The 27,461-nt window shown below is 43.4% G+C and overlaps 1 protein-coding gene across 3 annotated transcripts; it reads right to left on the reverse strand.

The window, feature by feature from the left end:
• Window positions 1-1,892: 1,892 nt before the first annotated feature.
• On the reverse strand, window positions 1,893-27,456 carry LOC119120532 (nucleosome-remodeling factor subunit BPTF-like). 3 transcript variants are annotated; one of them, XM_037247505.1, is made up of 35 exons: window positions 26,628-27,456; window positions 24,304-25,126; window positions 22,621-22,672; window positions 22,328-22,496; window positions 21,917-22,177; window positions 20,933-21,112; window positions 20,616-20,785; window positions 20,094-20,270; window positions 19,829-20,010; window positions 19,525-19,656; window positions 18,545-18,674; window positions 18,026-18,161; window positions 17,610-17,912; window positions 15,578-17,444; window positions 15,043-15,167; window positions 14,583-14,711; window positions 14,305-14,455; window positions 14,162-14,201; window positions 13,755-13,980; window positions 13,424-13,561; window positions 11,681-11,808; window positions 11,411-11,504; window positions 11,130-11,308; window positions 10,681-10,903; window positions 10,322-10,602; window positions 9,980-10,093; window positions 9,651-9,812; window positions 9,450-9,532; window positions 7,153-7,378; window positions 6,752-7,068; window positions 6,452-6,625; window positions 6,131-6,323; window positions 5,217-5,301; window positions 3,816-4,002; window positions 1,893-3,013 (listed from the first exon to the last, which is right to left on the reverse strand). In XM_037247505.1, the coding sequence occupies exons 1-35, from the start codon at window positions 27,202-27,204 to the stop codon at window positions 2,977-2,979; spliced, it is 8,451 nt and encodes a 2,816-aa protein (XP_037103400.1). In that variant the 5' UTR covers window positions 27,205-27,456; the 3' UTR covers window positions 1,893-2,976. The 3 variants fall into 3 exon arrangements, with proteins under 3 accessions (XP_037103400.1, XP_037103410.1, XP_037103420.1); XM_037247515.1 differs by having other exon boundaries at window positions 2,977-3,013; window positions 20,933-21,109; XM_037247525.1 differs by lacking the exon at window positions 1,893-3,013 and adding an exon at window positions 3,538-3,635 and having other exon boundaries at window positions 26,628-27,455.
• Between the last annotated feature and the right edge of the window lie 5 nt (window positions 27,457-27,461).

Genomic DNA, 27,461 nt, shown 5'->3' on the forward strand with positions numbered 1-27,461 from the left:
ATAAATAATTTAGTGTATTTTCATGTGTAGTGGTGTGCCCCAAGGTTATGTCCTGGGCCCACCCTGTTTACAGAAGATGCCAATGCTACTCCCAAAAAGTTAGAGCTTTCATGTGAAATTTCAGGATAATCATAAAGTGACCATAATTGTTTTTTCCCCTCAACCTTTGAATGCACATGTCCAACTGGTCAACATTTAAGAAGTATCGGCACTCTTTGCTGTTCTCTAACAAGGAGCTGAATGGTAAAAAAATATGTTTGTTTACAGAAAATGAAATGAGAGCTGAGAGAGCACCTTCACTACAGTCAAATAAGGTGGACAATGTATTTTATAATGCGTTATTTCCTAAATCCAACTGTGTTTGAATTACAAAGATATGTTGTAGTCATTTTGCTGTAGAAAAAAAAAGAGGCATTTCATAGTAACATGGCCTAAAACCTGTATAAATGTTTGGAAGAGTCAAGCGAACTAGTTTTCTTAGATGGTTCAATGAAACACCATATAAAGCAGGTGTCAGAAACAGTTCTTTATTATCTACATTGTAATTGTGTTAAGTAAAAAAAAAAAAGACTCGTTTTAGTAGTTAAAAACATAGAGTGCATTTTCCCTCTACAGTTACATTTCTTTAAACATTATTTTCAAAAGAAAATCTGAATCATTTGTCGCTTTGAATAAATAATGAAATGCAATGTCAATACTAGATAAGTATTGTGCCGGATCGGTTGCTTCCTTACAAAAAATAATTCTTTACAAGAATGACCACTTTCATTCGACCACTTTCAATATGAAGGGCAACTCCACAAATAAACAGTCGAGTTTACTTCAATTAAAGAGGAAATATATTTCAAATATACAAGTGGGCTTATAGTTGCTGGTTCAAAGTGTGAAAAATGTACAGTTTGTACTATAGTAAGTCCAAACGTTTACACTCTATTGGAATTGGACAGCAGTAAAGAGTGGAAGATTGATTTTTTTTTGTTTTTCTTCTTTGTCATACGACTGCTCGCCCAGTTCAGGTAAGACAAGCTTAAAATACCTTAGAATTGCAGCTAGACTATTTTGTGTAACAAACCCCTATGTTAGAACGCCTACTGAGTCCCAGCTCGTTGTTTTCTTCCCTCAAATGCAGCCACAGACCGCAGCGTAATTGAGCTGATGAGAGGAAATGTCAACCATCCAATTATTGGGAGTGCTTTGAGCGAGAGTTGAAAGACACATGCGAGCTGACCTCAGGGAAAGTATGTAACAGGAAGCGGATGATAGAAAGAATGGACACAACGTTCCTGGGATGCATTTACAGTACATGTACGTGGGGAACCGTCTCCCAAGGTTCGTATAGTTTCCCCCCAACTTCCTGTGAAGTTTTTGGGAAGTGATGGAGGCGGTGGGTGGAAAGGCATGACCTGTGGGTTAGTCACAACAAATCGACCCCCCCCAAATTACTCAAGTGAGGAAGTTTGTTTTCCTAAAACAGTTAAGTGCAATGATGCTAATCCTGCAGAGAAAATATTGACGGGAATGTCGGAGCATGTGACGACTCCAGGGAATTTCGTCAAGACACATTCACGGATGGGATTATCTGATGGACATGAACACTGGGAGACAAAAATGTGAACTATTAACTCCCATATGCCCATTAAGATGCTGCTCAGGGGCATTCCAAAATTAGAAAATGAAACAATGTACTCCAGGCCACGTGGATTATGAAGCCTGCACTAAGCGGGGATTTTGGTGTGCGGACCACGCGGCAGAATGGTAACGCTCCTTCAAAAAGGATGCTACTTTAGCGAAATGCTACAGGTTGAGCTTTCTTTAATGAGAATTTTGAAGGATTTTGTACAAAAACTAATACACAGTAAACTGGCGAAAAATTAAAATTCTTTTTTCATTTGTTGAACAAAAACCTTTTAGGTGGCAATCCCCTAATAGGATATTATAAAAAGTTTTACTTAGAGAAATTTATAATTTCATTACTTTTTACCCATTTTGATAAAATGTCACACCTAAAAGTGTTCACTGTATTCGATACCCAGTACTTTGTAGTTGATGAGAACTGTCATTTTATGCATCATCCTTTAGATTGGTGCAAAATTATTTTCCTTTTACACACACAATTTGGAGAAATCAGTGTCTCAACCAATGAGAATTAGTTCACGTCCATCAATCCTCCAATGCAAAAAAGTAAACTCAAATACATACTAATTTATTAAGTCATTTTGTATATGTACGTAATCTAATTATTCAAAATTTTAAGTTTTCAAAAGCAATAACCATCAAAATGATGAAAACTAATCTTGAAATATCTGTCCTGAACAAACGTATATGCTTTTCACATTTCCAAATGGCCTGATATTCTAAACTGTTGAGGTACCTGTTCATGTTTTCCATTGGACAGCGAGCATTTTTAATCAGTTTTATGAAGGCTCATTTCAACTTTTTGTAAAAATACAATAATTTCCAAACGACATTTCATCTTAAGGTGAAGTGTGTCGCTTTGGATAACATTCATTATTTCTCTGAAGACTATCCCAGTCGACTTAGGACGAAAAGTGGGGTACACTCCTGACTGGTTGCTAGTTAGTCAAAGGGTAAGAATATCACATTTGACAATAGTCTGGAATAATGAACAAAGTGCTGCACATTTTGTACTATCCCCTTTGAGATTCTAATCAGAACACAATACCTGATAGAATTACCATTTCTGCAAGCAAAGAGAACCTAAACGGTACTGCTGGCTCACTTCTTTGGCATCTGGATGTTTCCGCTTGCCCACACTGGTCTGAGGGGGAAATCTCAGTCACCGAGTCCAGCTGTCACCTCAGATGGCTCAACTTCCTTTCCCTTTTCATCTGGAAGTGACCTTGGGTCATGAGACGCAGCACAACTTGGAGCTTGGAAGGTTTAATCAATCAAACGGTCATCCGTATCCTACTTTTATTTTTTCCGTAAGTTTTTTTTTTTTTTTTTAAGAGGGCACTAAGAGGCAGCTGATTGTAGTTTGTTGTTATGAGACCTACAGAGATGGCAAAGAGAAGGAAAAACAGTTGGTGGTTTCATTTTTTTTTTTATTATTAAAAGCTTTACAATATGACAAAAATATTTACTAGGGAAAATACAAAAAGATGTATTGGATGCCAGTGGGTCAGACATTTTGATGCAGACCGAGCAGCCATGTTGGTGAAACAGTGTGGGAAGCAACTACAATCGCCTTTGGAAGGACAAAACGACACACATTTTTCAAGCTACCTTTACAGGGCCGAGAATTATTTTATGGAAGAACAGAGCCAAAATGATCTGTTGGCTAAGAAATGAGGTCAAATGTCATATGGCAGTGTGTTGGGGGCCTGAACAAATTAAACATATAAATAACTTTGAAATTATGGAGAGACATTTGAAGTTTGTATCCAACTTAAAAATAGCCGTCATCTGTTTTATCATTAAATACAACTGCTCTTGCTTTGCGTTACCAACATGGCTGCCATTCCCCAAATGTAGGATCAGGTTATATGAAGGTTTTGTCTTTTTGTTGCTGTTTTACACCAGTGAAAAAAAAACAGCAACTGCAAATTTTGTCTTTTTTTTTTTCTTTTTTTTTTTGACAGTGACCCTGGCACCCAGGAGTTTGACATCACAATCTGCAAAAGAGACAGAGAGAGACAGAGACAATGGAAGGAGTAAATACATGCGGCTGAAGAACATTGCTGTTTAAAAGCAGTGTTTTCCAACCTTTACTGAGCCATGAGGATAACAAGGCCAGCCACAGATGGGTGACATTTTATTTCTCTGTCTGGCAGAGTCGCTTGTTGCCTTCTTACCTGCTAGCTTTGAAGCCTTTGAGCTTCTGGACGAAGAAGCTCTCCAAAACCTCGGCACACTGGTAGAAGGGCGAGTCGCTGGGGTTGTAGTAGCGGCAGTTGTCAAAGATTTTGGTCATGTCTGCCACAAACTCCGTTAGCCTGACGTACTTGCGCTTCTGTAACCTCTCCTCCATGGTGGAAAGATCTGAGAAACCAGCATTGAAAAGACATGACCTTAGGGTATTTGCAACGTGATTTCTGGATGCTGAAAAGAGTTCGTGATGGGGATAGTTTATAAAAAGGAAGCGTGCTAATTGGCTTCATATATAACATGTCGATGGGTGAAACAGCAGCGGGGCTGTGCCTCAAGTATTTCAGAGACGGTAACCTCCTCAACCTCTTACCCACCCATCCAGGAATTTAGGCCTGTGCGACTTACAGCAAATATCAAAGGACCTCCTTCTTCCCCATCATCAGATTTCACGAAAAAACCTCCTAAACTTCAGCCCCACCAGCCAAATGTTCTCCCCCCCCCTCCCCAAAACCAACAGGGTCTTTTTCTTGTGGTGGGTGGACTTACAAGAGCAAAGTGTGTGTGGGAGGGCAGGCTCTTTTCCACCGGGAGCCTGGCAGAACCAGTTCAGCTCATTAACGGTTTGTTTGTGTAAACGTTCAAAAAGACCCCGTTGACGCAAGTCTACATTTACATGGCTGGTTTGATCTGAGATGGAGGGCTTCCTCTCTCTGTAGGCCTCCGGGCAGCTAGAGGTCTGAATATTTGAGCTGGTCAGACTGTGTGTCATTTCCAAAAGGCTATAAAGCAGCTAGTGAATGAAAACAAGCGGACAGGCGTATCAGGCTGACAATTTCGACCTTGAGTAAAGAGTCGTTGGCTTTTAGCAAAGCCACCTCACCGTGGGATGCTAAAGACGAATACAACAAGGGGTCCTCAGTTAATCACAGTTCCAGTCCTACAGCGGCAACGCAATCCAAATTTATATGCAAGTTGGTACATCGTTAACCTAACCACTAACACAGCAGTAAAGTTGTAATTACAGTAAATATTTCTTTTTCATGAACATCGGTTCCAGGCCATAAATAAAAGACAATTCTCCATGACATCACACTTTCTTCTGGGTGGCAAAAGCAAAAAGCACGAAGCATTCTCTGGCATCACCATGTTATTTGACAAAATGATTTTTCTTCGTGCAGGGTGGTACTGGAAGTCTCTGGCTGGAACGCTTCGAAAAAAGTCAACATTTATAGAGATGGTCACTGATATGTATTTTGGTTAATAAACAAACAATTTCAAGTTTTAGGGAAAATCTTGAAAGCTGGTAGATGAACAAATAGGGATTACAATTTTCCAACGGAAATTCCTGACTCACTTTTGCGCAAGACGCATGGACACAAACTTACCCATTGGTTCCTTGATAACTTTATAGTAGTCAGGGGCGTCGCTTGTGTCCACCGGCTCTAGGAATGGCCACGCCATTTTGTGTGCCTGCAGAGGCGGGAAGGCCCAGAGTTAAAGAGAAAGACATTCAAGAAATGTTAAATATGTCTGTGAACGTGACATCCAGAGCACAGAGGTCAACATTGATGTGCCCCTCGAGAGGACATGAGGACTGTTGGAGAGACAGGATGAGAGGAGGAAAGATGCAAGGGGGAAAAAAAAAAAAAAAGGTCTGAGAGAAGGCGGTCATCCAACTCGTGGCGAGCTATAAGATAAGTTGGACACAGAAGGCTTTTGTTTGGTTGCTGTTCCACTCAGGAGGGGCAACGAGGGTAGGTGTTTGGGCCCTTAATGACAATGCAACTTTCTACTGACAGAGTTATGCTCCATGGACAATAACCAACCTCTGTATAATATCGTATGATGCTAGTTAACTTTTAGCCCAAAAGCTGATCGCTTTACTAAGTTCAGCCAAAAGATTTGGCACTGTGCGGCTACACAGCGGCATGCGGCTCTTTCATTCCACTGCTGTAACAATATGTGAAAACAAAGACTTAAAGGAGGGGTTTAATCTTTTTTTTTTTTTTTTTTTTTTAAATTGTGTAATAATGTACTGTACACGCCTTAACCACCCCCAAAAAAATCTCTTTCGGCTGCTTAGTACCATAAGGATAAAGGGACAATATGTTGAAATCATCAATAAAACAAAACTGTAATTTACACCACCACTTTAAGTCTGCAAGTGAAGAGAGACACATTTTCCAGGCACAAGCGATAACCTCCATGTAAACCCGTCTTCATTGTTAAGACATGAGCTTGTTAGCATTTTGGTGATATGGCAATGAAGTGTGGCTATTTCAGCTCGCGTCCCACTGACCGTTAAGGAGCGCAGGACTCTCCGCAGTCCCTCATAGTCTTTATCAGTGAGCGGCGTGAGGACCGTCATGGCGTCCTCAGTCGACTGGCACTGCGGGCACACGTATTCGTCTATGTGGTTGGCTTCGCTCTGCAGGATGCCTACACAGCGACCGTGGTACCAGTTCTGACACCGGTCGCAACCAATGTAGAACCTGAGAGGGGGGAGGAAAACAGCAAGTCATTCTGATGTATTTTTTTTTTCAACACAAAGGACACAACACTCTTTGAAACAGCATACTCCGAGAGTCTCACGCTTTGATGAACCGGGGACAGTACTCACTGCGATTCATCGTACGGTGTCTGACAGATGCAGTAGAGCTCCTCTTTGGTGCTCTTCCGGCCCTGCTTACACTCCAAACAGATGTAGTCGTCCATATCCTTGGCAACTGTTTCCGTTATTCCGACACAGTCGCCGTGATACCAGTTGGTACATAGGTCGCAGCCGATGTAGAACCTTCACAAGGATGAAGTTGATTATCACTTAAAACCGTTTTTTTGCACCGGACAAGGTGCTTATTTTTGTAATACAGTAATGCAAATCTGTAACTTCTGCACACATTAATAAGCGAGGCTCTCATACTTGCTCTCATCATAGGGCGTCTTGCAGATACAGTAGAGTTTGGTGTCCTTCTTGGTGTCCTTGGTGCTGCTGGTGGTGGAGATCATCTTCTTCTTCTTGGACTTAGCCGATGTGGCACTTTCCCTGTCCTCGTCACGTTTCCTTTTGTGTATGGGGGTGACGGTGGTGGCGTGGTGTGGTTGAGTGGTTATGTTGTGCGCACGGACTTGAGCGTGTTGTTGTTGGCCGTGAGAGGCGGCGGCAGCCTGGGCAGCTTTCTGTGCCGCCGCTCTCTCCTTCTCCTTCCGCATCCTCCACAGGTCTTTCTTTAGCTCCTCCTGAGGAGCAAAAATATTACAAAATATAATCGATTAACCAGGAAGTCTTTGATCAAACGGACACTTCCCAGGACCGCCGTATACCTGGGCTTCTAAATGGAGCTCTTGATCAAGAAGCGCTCGTTTCTTCAAGATATCATTCTTCAGCATCTCTTTGTGGCGGTAAAGAAGCGATGCGAGCTTGTTGGCATTTGCCAACCTCTTCTTGGACGCCATCATCTCTTCCTTCTTCTTCCTTTTGGCCTCTTGCCTTTCATCTTTGTCTATGCGATCCAGGAGTGACTTCATGACCTGATTGCATACAATCATTCTGTACAAAAACAGATTAAAAAGGAAAGTTCAAAAAAAAATATCTTCAAAAATTCCTTGATGGAGTATACCTACATAAAAAACAGCAGACAGAAGAGGATAGGACTATAGCATTGACTAGCATGACTGTTGCTCAGAATGAAATAACTGATGAAATAGCATATGCTCTTCTTCTTTGAACCACAAAAATTGAAACGATATCAACAGCACTTCTGCTGGCCGTAACCACAAAGTGCTATCAATTATTTGAATTCCCTCAATGTGATTTGACAAATTATCAATAATTAATTCATTCAGTCATTATGCTCACCCCTATCAATGAAAACTACACATAGTAGAGGTATGACAAAATTGTAAGTTTTGTCTCTGAGCTAAAATGATTAAATTCGCACGGTTGTGGTAACCATTTCTTTAAAAAAATAAATAGTACAAATAATACAGAATACTTCTAATGAGATGGACAAGTTCTAACTTTAAACAAAACCAAAGAAAAAACAAGCTTGAATGCTTTAAAACGGTGCCGATTATCATATTGATGTCAAGTCAGTTGTCAGCTCTCCCGTGTTTATTTGGATTTGACTAGTAGGGGAGTGGAGTTGAGGGACATACTGAGAAACAGACAGCTTCACTGCTTATGCAAACATAGGAGACAGGAATGGAAGGATGGGTCCTGCCCAAGGATAATTCAAGTTTTCAAGGTTCATTGATTTGTGTTGCCTTTCTTTCACGAAGAAAAAAAGAGAAGCTCTCAAACTATTGCATTAAAAATTGATCAATTTTACAGTAAATGTGGATCATTTATGGCTGCGTCATTTGTATGTTCACTTGTGTCTGCCAACATTCGCGGCTAGGGGAGAAAATTGTTGGTTCAAGTGAGCAACACAGCGCCTTGTTGGCTGAGCATTTGTGTGAACGGCACACAAACGCAGCCGTGGCTGACAGGGTCAAAGACAGGCCAGGAATTGCAGACGATGTGCACGCTGCAAAGGTGGCATGAACAAGGGCCGTCCGTGTAGGCAAGCGGGACACGAACATGTCCATATGTTTCAAGATAAATAAATTAGCTTTTGTCATCTCTTTACATCACTGACAGCAATTTCAGAGAAAGTTTCCCAGCTACAAGCCTCATTACAGCAAACTACTTAAACATGTTGTTCCACATTATTGAACAAATCCGTTTTGTGTATAATGGGGAAAAGGAAACATCTTTTGGCTAATGACGAGCTTGGGGCTAGTTCAGTGCTTCTCAATTATTTTCTGTTGAGAAAATATGTCATGCCCCCCACCTCTCCTCAGTCACTATAAATAGTATCATTTGTCTATAAAATTGTAATAAGTGCAGTGAAGGAAAACAAGTGAAAATTGTGTCTGATCCCCAATAAAACATTATTATTGGAGCTCCTAACATTATTGATTAAAACATCTTATTTAGTGTAAAATGCATTGAAGATTTACGAAAATGAGCAAAAAAAACAGCGCAGCTCAAGAATTTGAAATAAAGTGTGCGTGTGACCTTCAAATGACGAAGTGATTAAAAATATGTTTTGCAGGAAAAGCAAAAAGAGGCAGCACGGCAAAATGGATGGAAAATAAGCAGAGACAGACTGCCAACGGAGCTGCCGGGTCAAAGTCACGCTAGTCTGGCTTTGGTGTTTCGGGTCTGTGTGAATGGGCACAGTGTTGACACAAACACGTGCGTGTCAGAGTCAGCGAACGGTCAGGGCATCATCTATCCGCAACGTCAACTTAGAGGACAGGAAGGTGTGGAGGATATCTTAACATTACTTGGCTCATTTTTAAGTCCTACCTGCTAATAGATTCGAAGTAAGAAAGATGAGTTAGCAATCTCATCCACATGAAATATTTAGATCTGGAGGGGCCATGTGAGGTCTCCAACTGAAACTCATTATTGAACTGATTGTTGTGTCAACATTTATTGGGTTAAATGGAGGCCATGCAGCTGTTCGTGGTTCCACACCTAAACTTTCCCATGTTCTGCAGTACCTCTCAACACGCTGTTGATCTGATCAAGAGAGGAAGAGATCACGCATGCACACATACACACGGCTAACCTCTGATTCTCTTCTCTCTCCTCAGGTGTCAGAGTCTTCTTCTGTTTCAGATATTCGATGAGAGCGTTCTGCTTCATCACAACCTAAGAAAGAAAGACAACCTGTGGCATCAATATGGAAGAACATAGCTATTCGGTGGCCCCTTGATTTACGAGTTAAATTTCTTCCGGCCCCGATTGTGATGCCTTCCTGAGCCCACACCTGTTTCTGAATGATGTCCTTCTGGCTGACAGAGTTGAGGGCTTGCTCTTTCTTGGCTTCTGCAGCTTGTTTCTTCTTTTGTTGTTGCTGCTCTCGGAGCTGCTGGATCCTCTGCAGCTGCTCCTGTACGGAAGCGGCCTGGATGGTCACAACGTTCCCAATCTGCAGGGGGCCAAAATTGCAAGATATGAAACTCAACAGGCTGAATTCAATACAACATAAGTAACAAGGGTTTTAATTATTGTGCCAGTACAACAGGCACAATTTTCTCATATTTCCCCCATATTCAACATGCAAAGATTTTTGATTTAGCAGGTTGCTTGCGCTACCTGTCCTCCTTGAGTAGAGGTGTGGCCGGCCTGCTGTATCTGAACAGGAAGCTGCAGTTTAAAGTGCTGTGGTAAAGATGTGCCACTTTGCTGACCTTGCAGCTGGGCCAACACCTAGAGCATCCACAGAAAAGAAACACAAATGTAACAAAATTGTGAGAAGGTAAGGGTCTGACCACACACAACCATGAAAGAAAAAGTAGAATTTCCCTTTGGGATTAATTAAGCATAACAATGTCACCGTCCATCTGTCTCTGTTGAACTCACACATACTGTGAAAATCTCGAGGTTCTTGAATGGGAATGGCGGAAGTTTGTAATAGCAACCTGTTTGTAATCGTACCTGCACCTGCTGCTGCAGTCCAGACATGATGATTTGGGGGGTTTGCTGCAATTGCAGCTGGGCAGTTCCTCCCTGTGTCGTCACCTGCAGCGAGGTGGGAGATTGAATGGGCATGTGGGCCTGCGTCTGTGGGGGTAACTGGCCTTGTGGGGTGGATGCAGACGGGGTGCTAGTGGGAGCCAGAGGAGCCGCCCCTGGCTGCACTGGAGCGGCTGCCTGTTGAGCAGGCTGGGCTGGCGTTTTTGTGGAGTCGGAGTTAGACTGGCAAGACGGTGTGGTTCCTGTGAAGATTTTCGAGGAGTGGATCAAAGAGACTGTGAGAAACCAAAATGACCATCCAAGTGTGTTTCCGGTCATACCCGTGCTCGGCGCAGGTGTAGCCACTGCGGATGGGGGTGTGAATAAGAAGCGCTGCATTTGGCCGTTGGGCAGAGTCGCCTGCATGAGCTGTTGGCCGGGACCCGGAATGACCGTGACTCCGTGAGGTATGACCTGAAGCTGGCCGTTAGTCTGACCTTGACCTTGAATCATCACTGTGACACCCTGGTGGGAGCCACCAACACCTGAGCCAGCCTGCTGCTTCTGTAAGGAGGCAGAGCAGAGGCACAGTGTTAAGACGAAATCATATTTTAATCACAATCACACTGCCCTGATGATTAACGTCAGCTTGCAAGCTTTTGCAACCGCCATACAGCTGGCAATATGTAATCTTTAACATCAGAATTCTCAGTAACAGTGAGTAATAAATGGTATTCAGGTCTATGATTTGAATGACTTTCGTATCATGTAATGAGCAACGCTCACTAACCTGTGTGAGTTGAGCTATCTGTGAGATGGTGAGTTTAACCTGGCCAGATGTCGTTCCAGTAGTAGCGGGGGAGGCTGGGCTCTGGCCAGTAACTGTGGCAACAGGGCTGGCTCCAGAAACTGGAGTTGACACTGTCTGGCCTTGTAAGATCTGACTTACCACTTGTTGGCCAGCCTGACCTAAAAACAAACAGGTGGCATGTTTAGTTTCTGCATTGCAAATAAAACAATGTTAAGATACAGATAGTTTAACACATAGACAAGCTTCAAACAGCCAATGACCTTGCTGGACCACAAGCGGTGTTCTGAGGATTGTTTTTCCCATCGGTCCGCCTTGCTGGATTGGTGTCCGAATTGTTGTCATTCCAGGCCGGATCTGCTCACCAGGAAGAAAATAAATATTCACTGACAAGCAAAACAATGACAGACAGATTTGACAAAAATGGAGGGAAAAAAATCAGCATGAAATACCAATAAGCGGAAGCCATTGTTGCACTTTATAATGCACATAAATAACGACACTATTAATTCTGAAAGTGAAGCATGGTGTACCGGTTGTTGGGTGCCTGGGATATTGGGCCTGATGTTCACAGGGGTAGTGCGTGGCAATTTGATAAACGTCTGAGCACCACCCGTAGTACCGGAAGGGATGATACCCAACACCTTCTGTTGCACAGCACCTGATTTTGGAGGCGTAGAAAAAGATAAGACACATAAAATCAGAGGGTGTGCGACTCAAAAGAGAGCAGGAAATTACAGAAACGCTACATGTAAAGAACAAATAAAGTGGAAGGAAAACATTTGTGACACGATGGCACTAATTGTCTTATTCAGCACGCGAGCCCATCAAATGCCACTATGCTTATGAAAGAAATTAAATCAGGAACCCTTCAGTCCTCCACGGCACCCCATTTTCTGCTACTTAGCACATGACTAGGAAATGTTCACAGTCTAAATATCCCCTTTGCAATACAATACTATGAAGCAGCGGCTGCATGCTACAAGTGACAAGTTGTGCATTGACATGGCTCAATGCATTATTTGTGGGCTTCTCTCTTTGCAGGATGGCCAACGTTTGATCACAGCAATGGTAAATATTGGTGGAGTAGGTCAACAAAATCTTCAAAGTCTTGCTGAAAGCTTACTTGGGTTTCCCCCAACATATCTTGAGCTCCTTCATAAATTATTCACAACCTTCGCCCGACAGAGGGAGCGTTTCATATTTGTGGTGCGAGCACACGTGACGCTGATGGCTCAAACAGAAATCATATGAGTAACATTCTCGCTTTTCCTCAGATCCTGCTGTGTGTGTGTGTGTGTTTGTGCGCACGTTTAACCACAACCAGTCAGGTAAACCTTTACATCAAGAGTTTCCCTCTTCAAACAGGGACCTTAAATCTGGTTGCAAGTCTCTCCTCTGGTCACAGACATCAAACACAGATTTCTATGGACTGGTTGTTTAAGGCGCTTGATGAGTCGGGGCTCAGAAGAGTGAAGCGGTAGACTTTTATTCGAAAAGTTGAAGGGGGGGAACAAGAAAACTGAAATCCCGCAATAGAGAGTTACCTGTCTGGGAACTAGGCCTCAGGGTAAACTTGTTTTCCTGCCTAACTTCCTTAAGCCATTCCAAAACAAACAGGGCGCTCCGCAGTCATGCTGGATAAATAGACATGTCCATTAAATGGTCACACGCCACCTGAAATTAAGGTTTCTCCAAAAAGGTAAGAAAATTACTTTCATTTTTTTGCATGAAGACTGAAGTGTTTTATCTCCACTGGTTTCTAATATAGTTGTTAAAATACATCCACTGGTCTTGCTTTGAGAGTGTGGAAATTTGTCATTTGCATGTTTTACTTGGATAACATTGTGCAACAAATATGAGAATTGGATATTGCAACAATGAGTTGCTGCTCCTTTTTATTGAGCACAAATTCATCAATCGGCAAATAACCATCCAACAACACAACAGCCTGATATTACCAAAAGTTGAAAACAACAAAAAAGTTGAGCCAAATTCTAATTTAGATTCAAAGACCCAGACTTAACGGGTGTTCCGTCCCTAAATGATCGAACGAAAATAGCCAAGTTCCATTCTATCACTATTCTGCCAGGACCCAAACAGACAAGAAGATGAGCCATACCAAAGTAAGGTGGTGGGGACACTACAATGGTGTTGGTGTGGAAAGGTGTATTATTAGAAACCTTTGGATTGTGCAATAAAATTTTTTTTTTTTAAAAATCACTTTTGGCCCCCTCATCTGCCTCTTTGGTGTGAGGTAATAAAAGCCGGTGTACCTCCTTGTGACGTTGCCATGTTGACTGTGATAAGCTTGCTGTTGGCTGGAAGAGGCAACTTGGTGGTCACTACTTTCCCACCCACTGTGGTTCCTGTAATCTGAAACGTGTGCCCACCAGTCGTGGTCACTGTGGTCTCTGTGCAAGCAGACATGGAAAAAAAACAAGAAAAAAAAACATGACATTGTAATGACTACACTCACGAGTGGTTAAAGCTACAAAGACCACATTATTAATGTCCATGATAACGCCAAGCTTTCCCAGTTTAACAAGCACACTGTTTTGTCACTTTTGATAGAATTCAAAGTTTTGAATGGTTTAATTGCAGTACCTGGTGAGTTTTGACTCTGTTTAATCCACGAGGCAAATGACTGCTGGAAGTTCTTGGTCTGCTGGTATTTGACAGGCGTGCCCATCTTTGAGGACAGCACCACCTTGGCGCTGGGAGTTCCCTGGCCTGACAGTGAAGCTACCATGACCTTAGGCGTCACGGCAGGTGTTGCTGGAGTTCCTGTTGGAGTGACCGTGACCGAGCCTGGTTTCTGCTCCTGCCGTTTCTGAAAGCACAACAATTAATATATGGTCGCATATGACAAGAACAGCTGATTAAAATCAATGTGAAACTCAAAAAAAAAAAACGGTGCCTAAAATGAGGTTAGCTCAAGAGAATGAGTGAATGCAATAAATCTCTTGGGTCTGCTCAGTGGGATACAATAACGTTGATATTATCCCTCTCACCTTGGCTTGTTCAGCTGCCTGAGCTTTCTCTTTTTCAACCCTAGGTAAAAAGAGAGGATCAACATTTGTGACGATTTGTTAATTTGACAGCATTTATTACACCACTGACACAATGGAATCAAAGCACTCCTTTTTATTCTGACCTCTCCGAGAAAGCTCTGATCTCCCAGAGGTCGAGCTCCTCCTCAGCAACCCAAGTCTCGATCACTACGGGGCCCGTCTGCTTGGGAGGCTCGGGTTTCTTGGGACGCAAGGCACTGGAGCGCAGCCCTTTCCTCTGTGGCGTGTGGGTTTCTATAATGGTGGACACCGCACAAGTTGTAATTCACTGATGATTAATTCTGTAAATAAACCTTTTTTTTTTTTTCTATCTCAAATTATTCAACGACGACTGACTGATAAAAGTGCATACTGTATTAACCTTTTGGGGTCTCGGGTGCTCCCAGGGGGCAGATAATTTTGCGGATGCAGTACTCCGAGCGTATGCCATAGGGTCCCACGTCGCGCCGTTTGATGATCTCTGTGGTGGTGATTTCTGTGTCTGACGTCTCTGTGGTAATGAGTGGGGATAGGGCTGCGTTGGTATGACGATGAGGAGGAGAGCCCGAAAAATGGAGCAAATGTTCTCCAACATAACACCTGTGTCAGCCACAGGAGATGGATTTTTGTATTTCATTCTGTCTTATGTCTCAAGGTAGGAACGCAGGATACATCACAACTTGACGCATACACACAAACAAACCTTATTTGTGGGTTTCCAGCAATGGTAAAAATCTAGATGAAAAACTCAAAATAAGAGTAATATCATAGGAACACATCATAATGTTTGAGTGCTCTGAGAAAGAATCCTTTATGGGTGGGCCTGGGGTCAGCGAGTCTACCTGTTCGTGTAGTACCGACGGCTGCGGACGGCTTGACGGCCATGTCGTCCCATCTCAAACAGGCCCAGAGCAGTCTGAGCATCAGACTCACACCAGCCAAAGTGTCCACTGTTTGCAAGCGATACCTGCGTATGTATGCAAAGTTGAGCATTAGAACAAACACTGTGCAAAGATTGCACTTTAGTTAGAATCACTCTCCAATTATACAGCAAAATGTCAGTGGAAATGCATAGGTCAAAACTTGCACAAAGAATGGAAACAAAAGCCTTAAAAAAGTTGAGAACTACATTTTGATATAAAGTTAACAGCAAATCCCACTCTTGATTATTTATTTTTTTATGAAACTGAAATACTATATATGGAATGCTTTAAAAACTATTACTCAACTTGGAAAATAAAGATTTGACTTGATTTGTTTTTTATTTTACAAAGTACACTTTTTCCCGCTAATAAGATTTATTTTGTCCTCTATGTCAAAGGGTAAAATGAAACGTTCCCAGTGTGAGAGAGAGAGAGAGAGAGAGAAATGACTTACCTCCAAGTGATGCCAAATGTGGGTCTGGGGGAAGGATACGGCCAAATATCCTGAGCCGGCTTGGCGTTGTAGTTAAAGACGGCCACCTCGCGGAATCCCCCGCGCCTTGCCAGGACCTTCACGTTGTCATGCGGCAACACAAAAATGCTCTTGCGGTTGCTCTTGGTGACAAACTTGCGATACGAAGGAAGCGCCGTGTCCGAGCGCACTTTCTTTGTGCGGGAGAATTTGCGGAGGCGTACTCGGCCTCTGGTCGAGTCTTCCTGGAATATGTCTGAAGTTACGCCACTGGCTGTTGATTTCCTGCCCGAAATGGTTTTGTCCTTTTGCTGTGCCATTATGTCACTCTGGCTGTCTTCTGACGGACTGGAGGAAGAGATTTTGGTCACGGTCGTTTTGGTCATGGAAGTGAGGGTGGAAACGGCACTTTCTGTTGTCATGGCTGCTGTTGCAGCCTCTCTGGAAACCGCTGCGGTGGTTGTTACCTCAGTCTTCAATGGCGTCGCCGTCTCTCGCTCACTGTTCTCTGCAAACTCATCGCTTAAACTCGACTCTTCTGCCGAAGGTATAGGTGAGGGTGCCATTCTGATGATCTTGACTACGGGGGTATATTTTAAGCTGTGCTGCAGAGAGCTTGGAGAACAAGCCTCAAATGGATCCATGCTGTTTCCCAGCTTTGATATCTTCAGAGGAGGATTGTAATCCTGATGCGGTGTCGTTACGTTGCGCTCAAATGTTTCTGCGGGGGTCGGCTCCTTTTCTACAGCGTGTATGCTTTTGTTCATAGGAGTCAAATCTCCATTTACCAAAAGTTTTTGTTCGGTGTTAATTTTCTGTGAAATACCTTCGTCTTCTACTTGACCAATGCTGTTCACCTTGGTATTGTTAGTCAGCACGCCATTATTTGGACTTACCAGGGAGTTACTCAACCCGACATCACTCCCTAAACCATCCTTACCATTTATATGAGGGAGAGGATCAACTGAAACAGGAGAAGTGGGGTCTTCAGCATCTTTGATACTTTCCTGGTTTTCCTCAGGCCCCATACCATTTGTCTCAGTGGCTAGCTCCACTGAGCTTATTGTCTCCGGAATTTGCTGTGATGTATTCTCACTATTTATTTTCTCGGCAGCTTTTATAAACGTCCTTACCGAGTCCTTTTTACTACTTGAGTCCACGTTAGGTTCCTCGGACCCTATATTTTCGATAAGCCCGCCGTTGGTAGTGTCTAAACAAGCACTGTCTGTTTGTTGCTCTGAAGAGCAATCTTTTGGCCCCATAGTCCTTTCAATGGACTCAACCTTCAATTCCTGGGACAACATGATGGCTTGGTTTTGTGGTGAAGACGAATCTCTTTCTGCACCTGAACAGCAACTGTCTTTGGGTGTTGAATTCGGAATAGGAGAAAGGCGACCACTTACGTCTTCTGTTGTTTTAGAGACGACAGCCTGACCGTCACCTTGAACTCTTCCAACATCTGCAGATCCACACGTTTGAAATGCGCAAGATTTTTTCTCCTCTTTCGCAGCTTTGCACACTTTGAGCTGTGCCTGAGCCAGAGCCTGGGGCTTAAGCGGCGACCGCGGTCGTACAGGAGTGCCCAGTGGTGGTGGTGTTGAGGAGGAGGGTGAAAGAGGTGGGGCGGTCTTGGGTTTTGATGCAGACACATGTTGCTTCGATTTCTCTTCAATTGCGTGCTGCTTCACTCGTCGCTCTAGCAGGCTGTCAAGTTTGGAAGACTTGACCTTCTTCTTGTATGCGATGCGGGTGAGGAAGCCCTTACTGACATCCACCACGTCGTAGTTAAAAGGACGAAAAGGGTCATCTGCAAGCTCCTCCTTCACAGGCTCTTCCTTGATACTGGACACTAGAAGAAAAAAGAAGGGACTATCTTAGACTACTTCTAACAAACAATAGTGCCTATTGGTCCTACACGTTCTGTTACACCATTAGTTAAAAAAAAAAGCAATGGTATTGAAATATAGATGGCAAAAATAAATTTTTCACAATACTTTAATTGTTACGTCCTTACTTGTCTTATCGTCTGCTTTCAGTTTAGTAACCTCCAACTCCATCTTGGATTCTGAGTTGTCAACAGGCATTTTTTCAGATGTTTCTGTTTCACACACAGCTTCTTTTTGTTCCTCTTCCATCTTCTCATTCGACTCCATGACTTCATCTAGCGGCTGAATATCCTGGGCGGGTTTCGAAGGCGGAGATGACTCTGTAGCTGCTGGATCACTGCTCAAGCTGGAGACTCCCTGATCTTCAGGTGGATGGACACTGGGTCTTCGACTCAAGTCCAAAAGAGTGCATTTTAAGCCAAGTTTAGCATCTTTGGAAGAGAAAAAAGACCATACATTGAAGCAAAATAAAACTGTTCTCAACCAAATTGACGATCTCACATTTTAATAAAATATGAACGCATGCGTGACTTCCCCCCCAGACCTTCAAGTTCTTTTCGGTAGTTCGCATTGGTGTTGCCAGGAAGTCTTGGGAGAAACCTCTTGACATAGGTCTTGCTTATCCAACTCCAGCCACCGTAGCCAGTAACACGATACTCCTCACCTTTCTGTTTCCACACCTTCAAGGAGGACAGAAAGAGCGGGAATGAAGAGGAGTACAAAGTGTCACAGAAGAGTCAACAGTGAGGTTATATGGGAGAAAGTCAAAAAATGTGTGGAATGTGTATACAAAGACAGCGGGAGAGCGGGAAAAGGAATGTTTGGTTGCTGACCACCAACTGCTGAGGGCACGGCTCCTATTAGAGCTCAACTATCAGTGATGGTCACAAAGGACACAAGAATGTACATACGCCACCATTTAAAAAATAAGGGTTCACAGTTGAACAATTGAAGTAATTATATCGAGCATGCAAATCAAGTCCAAGACAAAATATTAGCTCCAACACAACAAATAAAACAAAATTGTAAAACATCCACTCAGGTTCCAATAAATGTTACCTACCTGGTGTTTAATTGGAAAAGTGTATTTGACCCAAGTAGCCTGTTGCATTGTCTCCTCTTCCTCCAGCTTCCTCTCCCTTTTCTTTATTTTCTCTTTTTCCTCACGCTCCATGGAAGTCATCCGGTTTAACCTAAAAAAATAAAATAAATGTACATGTAATGACTATATAAAAAGTCTTAAATATTATAACATGAATGTGTTTGAAGCCTTCCCAATCCAGTGATTAAGAGAAGCCTTCAGACAATTTACTGAGATTAAAAATATACACGCAGGAGACTTCAATGGGTTCACCTAAACAATGTCATGGCAAGCACACAAAAGGCTATTTACTGTTAATGACTGTGAACATGTGAGTCTATATACTAAGATGATTTTTTTTATGGCTGTATATCACAGAGTATTCTTCTAAATATTTTGAGTAACTGGGCAAAATATTAGAAACACCTTTCAGTAGTTGTGGCATTACCTATCTCAATTTGGTGCTGGATTGTTCAAACACACATTTTCCGATTCCAACTCTGAAATGTTGGCTTCTTTAAAAGGGGTGTTGTGTTCACGCAGTGGTCGCTGAGAGGCATAAGTGGGTGGTACTAGTAGTGGACCTGCAGTCTAAATATTATTTTTCTGCGGCTAGGGTGGGCCTTTTGATGTGATCTGGTCAGGATCACCGCTGCTTGCTGAAATGAATGTCCGACTGACTACACACTTCCTTTGTTCATGCACTGAATGCTTGGTCCAATATATCAATGCTTGTAACTGCAGGAAATCTTTGGTGTTTTGATTGTAATTGAAACTGTAAAGTGCTGCACTTTATATGAAATGATATCAGTGCGCACAAAGGTCCATTCATTACATTCCCCCTTAAGGTCTTCGCCCGATCAGATGTGCCGATAACAATACACTTTTCTCAGAGAATAGTTCAATCTATTCTGTGCAAGACATGCACACATAACAAAATGGTGATAGTCTGCTATGAGTACCTGGTGTGACCAAGTGAGTCCTTCCAGACTGGCATGGTTGCCACAGGCTTGATGGCACACTCCATGATGGCGAGAGCCAGGGCAAACTCTCTGGCCTTACTGCACATTTGTACCGCTTTGATCCAGTTGGTCCTACAAAAGAAAACATTTCGAAACACTTTTCTTTACATTATTGATTTTTTTTCCTCCTCAATAAACGTAAGCTGGCATCAGCTTCAAGAGACCAATCTGAACATACTTGGGCAACATGCAGTATGGTGTAGGTTGCCATGATAGCCACATGATGTTTTGCTCGGATCCATACCTGTGTGAGGCCCAGTTATGGTGCATGAATGGAGACGGAACATTGTTCTCCAGCTGAATGATGGTGAGCCTTATTGTAGAGATGGTGATAAGCTTGGAACCGTGAATGGACCCGTTCCATTTGAATTCCCCTGCTGGAGTCATGCAGAACTTGTGGGAGAGATGCCGCCTTTTGTCGTGATCCTAGTGAAGGTGTATTGAAACCATCAGAGAAGCTATGGCAATGTCTAAGTTGTGTTCTGCGAGTACAGCCGTGTGCTACTTGCCTCTCTGTGCTGGTGCTTATTGAGGGCTAAGGTGTTTGTGCTGTACTGGTTATGATAGACTCGATATTTGCCCTCCTGACCGAGTTTGAAGTATTGGCAAAGCGTCCCCTTCATCACCACGTCCTTGCTGCGTGTACTGACACGGGTGACATCACCTTGTGCATTCACAACTAGAATCTATAGAGGGAGCAAGATGTATTTTCAGGTGGATAGAAAGTTTGACATATTAAAAGAAACATCGACACAGCATGCTCAAAATCACATAGTTGCTTCTGCAGGCGTTTGAAAATGACATCACAGTGCCCGAGGGCTCTATTTGCTAATGTCAGATTACCAAACCAAGTCATGATTGGTTGTTGTTTCTTTGGTTTTGCTCAAGTATTAATAATTATCGGGGAAAAAAAATATTGTAACATAATTTAATGCAAAATAAATTTGTATCAGATGATTTAAATAATCCATAGAATAATTAATTCTAAAAATATTCAATTCAGTATCATACATGCCTCATACATGCCTCACCTCTTTTCCCTCCTTGAAGCCCCTGTTGGCTTCATGCAGGGCAGCAGCAACCTGCTGGCTCTTCATCTGGCTCAACTTGCTCTCCGGGTTCCTCAGGCGGGTCACCATACGAGTTGCAGATGATTTCTTACTACCAGGACACTCGCCGTTGGTGGAGTCTTTGCCATCTCCTACAAACACAACATGAGTTTTAGTCAAAGAAACAAAGAGCATGCAATTTACATCGAAACGCCCCCCGAGTTTGTAAAAACTCTAATATACAATGACATTCTCCAGAGAGCATATTAGAAGAGCACTGAAATGTTATTGTGTCTGACCTGTGTCTTCGAAGCTTGACAGGGAGGACTGGGAGGACTTGTCAGCCAGATCCGGAGGTTCAGGGCCCCTGGGTGGGACCATGCTGCTATTACTGTTGTCCTCAATCACCTGGTTGGGATGGCTCAAACTTGGGACACCATCGCCACTAACAGCAACACAGTCTGATGATGGGTGTTCTGCTGTAAAAGAATAAAACACACACACACATGGAGTGAAGTAGTTGTTTTGATAACGCTTGTTTTGATTGAAGCAATCAATGATTGCCATGACTGCACAGTAAAAGGACAGGTGGAGTGGCGGCCACAATACACTCGGAGTTAAGGTTGTGGCTCCCTCTGTCGGCCACTTAGAGCACATGCAAGTAGTCCATATTTACAGACCAAAACAGAGGTGACGGTTATTACATAATCCTAAAAGGAATGTAGCATTTTTGTAATATGATTCCATACCATAATCCACATGAACACAGTATTTATTATTAAAACAGCTGAGATTTTTACGTTAATGTTGATTTCTTCATTCCTGAAAATAACACATTTATCTTATACATTTTTGTATTCCCGCACCGCACCGGACAAATTCTTTTCAGTCTAATTCCAGTGTTATACAATGTTAAGTCCTTTAAAGGATGCGTTTGTGAATGTTGCAGCTAAACAAGGAAAAAGTAGGATCCACAGAGAAAACCACAACAGTCTGTGTCTCCTTATTCATGTCCCGCAGGGCAAACGGGGAATTGAGACCTGGATGAGCAGGCAGAGCTCCGCTGCATTCAGACTACGATCTATTGGCTCGAGTCGGAAGAGCTAATCAGTGCCGCAACCAACGATTATTTTAGTAATTGATGAATCCGTCCGTTAATTGATGAAGTGAAAGTAGTTGAAATTGATGAAATTTGTTTAATGTTTTTGATGTTACTTTTAATTTAACATTTGGAAATGTTTTTCCACAGAACTCTGAGACATAATCCCTTGGGGGATAATTACCTTCATTTTTGCCATTGTTTTTCTCTTCCACTGCCTCTTCATTGGTCTCCTTGTCCTCCTCTTTGGTGGTCTCATCACTGACGCTGACAAGCTGTTGTTCTTCAGCGTCAATCAGCTTGCCGTCTTTGTTATCATCTTTCTCCACATCGACATCGTCCTTCTCCTGCTCCAGACGAGCTTTAAGGGCCTCCTCGGCCGCCTGCCTTTTCACCTCTTCTAGCTCTTCCTCCTGCTTGGCTCGCAAACGCTCCAGGATCTCCTCTGGATGAAAGAGTGAGAAACTCAACAGTCATTGCATGATATTGGCTGATCAGCAAAGCATCAACTCAGCTAATTGAACCAAATAAATAAAACAAAAAAACTAATAAATCACAAGTCTGCTAAAGAAATAAAAAAGATGGAGCTCATTACCATTGGCAACATTGAGGAAAGACCTGTTGTTGCCTCGAGCTTTGTTGGTTAGTTCCTCCGTGATGTCCATGTGTGTGTGAACCTCGTCCCGAATTTCTTCAAGGGCAGCATAGAGGTCGGCTTCCCAGTGATCCTTATCCAAGCGCTCGATGAGCTCACCTAGCTGGAACTGGCGGGAACAGAGAGGGAGAAAGACACTTGAGATTTTTGAAGCACGCAAGGCAGCAACCATACTTTCATATGATTGAATAATTGAAGAGCAGACACTTGCAAGGAGAAATAGCTGTCTTTACCTTGGTGCTGTAATACCAGATTGATTTATTTTCCTGCTCGCCATCTTCCTCGCTAAAGGGGATAAAAGGAGGACACACAGGGGATTATTTTTGGAATGACATGGGGAGATATGACACATTAGAAAGAAGTGTGGCCGGGTTCAATTGGGAGAAACATGCAGAAACAAATAAGCTGTGTGGTTGCTGTATGTAATGGTTATTAATGAATCCGCCTGAGGGTAATGGGTGCAAACTGCAAACAGCAGTCAACATCAACTCTCTCTTTTAAAGTGTTCCAAATTCAGATCAACTGTAGCCTCGGCTAAAATACATCCGCCTCGACATGGGTATTCTTGTTGGTCTTCACCTTTACTGAATAAAGACGAGATGAAGATTACACAATCCCCATTTCAGCAACTTTCTTCTTAACGTGATCCATAATGCCTTATGTCACAGTGGTAATCTCTACTCACACACTACGCCTGCGCCCAAATTGACCAAAATGTTTCTGTAAGTTATCTGCATGTGCACACAGCCCCCGGGGTTGAAGCCAGGCAAGGCTGCACCTGCTGGAAGTCACTTTGCTGTGCAGCTCCGAGCAAAAGATGAGCGCGAGGAAAGAGAAAGAAATTATGGTAAAAAGTTAAGCCGCCGGGCCGTTTAAATCTTGTATTACTCAGGTGATCCGTACCTAATCAGCCAATGATTTATGAAGCAGGCCCCTGGCTGCTGTGGTGCCAACACACACACCATCTGTGTCTGTTTAATGTCAAGATGCTATCCTGCTGGCTATAAGGATGGATGAGCGCAGGATCTCCTTTGAAATCAGAACCAGCCAACTATATCGACTATCATACTATTGATACAATTTGTAGGCTGCAGTCATAATGCATTTTAGGTCAAACATCTTTGCTAGCCTCCTTGCCAAAAGAGCACAATTAGAAACTAGAAATGCATGCTTATAGCATTCTATTGTTTTTATGTTGCAGTGATGCAATTTAAGAAAAAAAGATAGAGGACTATATTTAAATTTAAACTCGGCCACTGTTACAAATACACAAATTGAACATGATCAAAATAACAATGTGACCGCTTATCTGAAAACAAAAAAGTCTCTGGTCAATTAATCAATGTATGCGCTTTGGTGGGCTACAACAATATCGGAAGCAGTTGCAGAGCAAATTACACCAGCAGTCCCACAAAATTTGAAGATGTGCAACTCAAAAGTTACAAATTCCACTCATTTGTACAAGTAATCTTTTTTTTCAACTAATGCACATTGAATCAACACATGTAAAAACTACAATGGCGCTCCACTTATTTACATCAGCATGAATGCTAATTAAAAATCAAACCTCAGAACTCTGATAGAGACGTGCTAACCACTAACCCACTGTGCAGTCTGTTAGGGATGGACCTGTATCACTACCAGGTATTGGGCTAATACGGGTCTAATTTTAAGGTATCAGGTAATGTGGAGGTTGCCGATACCAGTCACCGATACTTAAGGCCCAGAAAATTGACATTGACTAAGTCACCCTCAAAAGTAGTTGTTGTTATGGCAGATTGACACATTGGTGAATCCTCATCTGGCTCCTTAAAAAATAGGTTTCCACATTTCTCCAGACAGATTGAAATTAATTTGTTGTGTGCTATCCTGCGAAGAAACACATTTCGACATTCGAGGTAACTATACGGACTTACACGACGATGCGGCGGTTCAAGAACCAGTATTTGCGACTGTGCCGGTCATATCCGACCGGCAGCTGGCGAAGGAAGGGTCTGGTTTTCTGTATTTCGGGTATGCAGTCAGCCACACCGGGCACCTTGTGCGCTACGCAAACCTCGCATTGCCACTCGTCCTCCGGCACTTCCTGCAGTGGCGGCTTCACACACTCCAGATGGTAAACGGCCGCACAGGTTTCGCAGCACAGCAGGTCACCCAGGCGGTGGCAAACTCGGCAGTGGTCGTCGTAGGCTACCACACCTTCTGACATGAGCTCTTCCCTGGCGATGTTGGTCGCCAGGAACTGGTCCACTAGAAATTGAAGAACTTTGATTTTGCTCTCCAAGGGTTCAAACGGATAATCCTCTCCTTCCTGGAAAGGGAGAATGTGTCGATATTCCGGGTCACTCTCACAGTATGCCCGTAAAACCTCCGGCCAGGTCATACCGTCCACAAAATAAAGTGTGGAATTGACAGAATCCTTCACGTCGGCAGGCCCAAAGGTGGTGTTGGATGTGTCCTCCTCTCTGAGTATAGCCTTAAGCAGGGCAATGTGGGTCTCTGCCAGGAGCGTGCACTGCTCCTGGCTGGCAACCGCCGCGCAAAAATCCTCAAAACGGAAAGGGGAGAGCCGCAGCACAGTGCCAAAGTTGCGGAGAACCTCGTACACGGCGGATACGTTGAGGAGCTGTGAGGTAGGAACCAAGAGGTCCTCGGAGGACTTGGGAAGCTCCAATGGGGGAATGTCTTGTGCCTCGAAGACGGGAGACTGCGGTTGCGCCACTCGACTCCTTCGTCGACCTGGAAAGCCAGCAATGAGAAGAAGAACATTTTTGACTGAAAAGATCGAAATTCAACATTCAAATTAGAGCACATCCGTTTTGAGAACTCCTTATCAGAGGAACTAAGGTCAGAAAACACAAATTACCAGTGGGATCAATGTTGGTTAGTATACCTTCCAAACGTAATGTTAGCCCTTGAGCTTGGTTATTTATGATTGCTGTTGAATGGTTGGAACTTTGGCTGAGTGTAGGAAATAGGCACCGTGTGACATATGGCTAGTGTAGCACTTAAGTGGCTCCACTTTAGAGCCATGTGGGTGAAAAACAAAGAGAATGTGCTCAGAAAAAGGAGGTTTTTTTGCTTAAATCAAACAAAGGATACATTTGTTTCCTCTTGGGATGTCTTCATTTGAGTTTGAACACTTCCAAAACTAATATTGGTTTGGAATATTTGTCTTCACACAGAAAGGCCGTGCGCGGATTCGAGCCTCTTATCTTAAAACGGCGGATGCGCTAACCTTGGCCACGAGTACCTAAGTACGAAAAACTTTATGTACGAATTAGCGTGATTGAGCTGCAGTTAAATAGCATAACTTTTAGATACAGTGTCACCTCCAACAGAATCAACCGAAATAGGGAAGTTTGAATTTTGAAGGTTCATTTAAAGAATTTAAACCCATCCCTCAATTTTCTCCATCGCTTATCCTCTTTAGCCTATCTCAATTGACCGACCTTATGAAACTACATAAGAAGAACTTTATATTATCTTGAATTGTTCCATATCATTGCATGGACAAAATGCTTACCTGAACAAAACCTCCATAGATTAAAGTTTGTCTACCTGGTTACTACTCGAGTGGTTGCTGCCGTAACGACGTAATAATGAATGGGCTGGCGTCTGCAACAAGTCGGGGAAAAAAGGGCGCCTCTCTTCAAAACAAAGAACTGTCAAACTAATTCGGGAGCTAGCTGCAGGACACGTAGCTGAACTGCGTGCCTTCTTATGAGATTATCATTTTGAAATCCTATGTATTATTGCCGCAACGAATCCTTAACTGAGCTATAATTGAGGCATTTAATACAGCTAAATATGAAAACAAAAGTTGTATAATTAATAACAATTGAAGGTGCAAATATGTTTTATCAAGTTGTATTACAGGTATGATTGCGTGAGGGCGAGTGTAGAAACCTAATGAATGAAATATAATTTGTACGTAGAACGCGCTGCAAAATTACGGTTAAAAAAAAAAATGTTTTACGGTGGGGAGAAAAACGTAATTTCACTCAGACAGGACGAATGTGCAGGATCAGACTAAAGTACCTAAACCACGCAAGTCGACTGTAGCGTGGGGCATTTCTTTGCAAAGTGGCGGACAGCAGAGCACACGGTAAACAAAGGCCCGTTTCTCCGTGCAAGCTCCATTTTGGACAATGCGCCTTGCTTTGTATTTAGAGCTGAAAATAAAATGCACTCCAAGAGAGGCAAGTCTCATGCCGTGCATTTGCAGAAGGACGCGTACCTGGGGTGCTCCCGTGCGAGCCTTGGCTCCTTGTACTACTCTCCGTGCAGTAGCTGGCATCATCATCATCTGGTAGTTCCTCCAGATAGTCCGAGACGTTTCCAAAGGCCTCTTCTTCTTCTTCAAGATCCGACGAAGGGTTGTCGTTTAAGAGTTCATCTTCCTCCGAGCGGTAGCTTAAATTGTCGTCCTCCTCGTCGCTGTTGTCGTCGTACACCACCTTGGTCGGAGGCCGCCTCACTCCGCCTCTACTCCCGCGGCCGCCTCTCGACCCCCTGCCTCTCCCTCTGCTTCCTCTGCCCCGCGATGCCGCGCTCACCTCAGAGGTGGCGGCTCCAACTTTCTTGCGGCCCCGGGACAAATTAAAGTTCTCTCGGCCTGATATTTCTGTGTCCACCTCAGCGGAACCGGTGACACAAGCGGTGTCGGTTAAACCGCGTCCACGACCCCGTCCTCTGCCCCGTCCCCGTCCTCGCATCCCTCTGCCCCTTCCACTCCGAGAGCCGCGGGTTGGCCCGGGTGAGCCTTCCCGCATCCCCGCTGCTAGTTTGGGCGGCCTTCCTCTTCTACCCCTCATTGTAGGAGAGCGCCTCTTCTGTTCCGCTTCAATCGCGGAGCCGCGAGAGGCCACGCACGACAAAGAAAAACTAGGAAAGGAAACACGAACGGGTCATGCAAAAGTTGCCGCGAAGTTCCCACCAGCGCACGGACCCAATTTTGGGCGCAATGCTTAAAGTGAATAGCCGGTGTCCCGCTCCGGGTCGCCAATCGACGCCATTTTTCTTCTCGGTTCTTTCGTTGAAAACACAGAAGGCCTCAAACCAGCGTCAAGCC

The sequence above is a fragment of the Syngnathus acus genome, chromosome 1 (genome assembly GCF_901709675.1).
Source record: "Syngnathus acus chromosome 1, fSynAcu1.2, whole genome shotgun sequence".
NCBI lineage: Eukaryota > Metazoa > Chordata > Actinopteri > Syngnathiformes > Syngnathidae > Syngnathus > Syngnathus acus.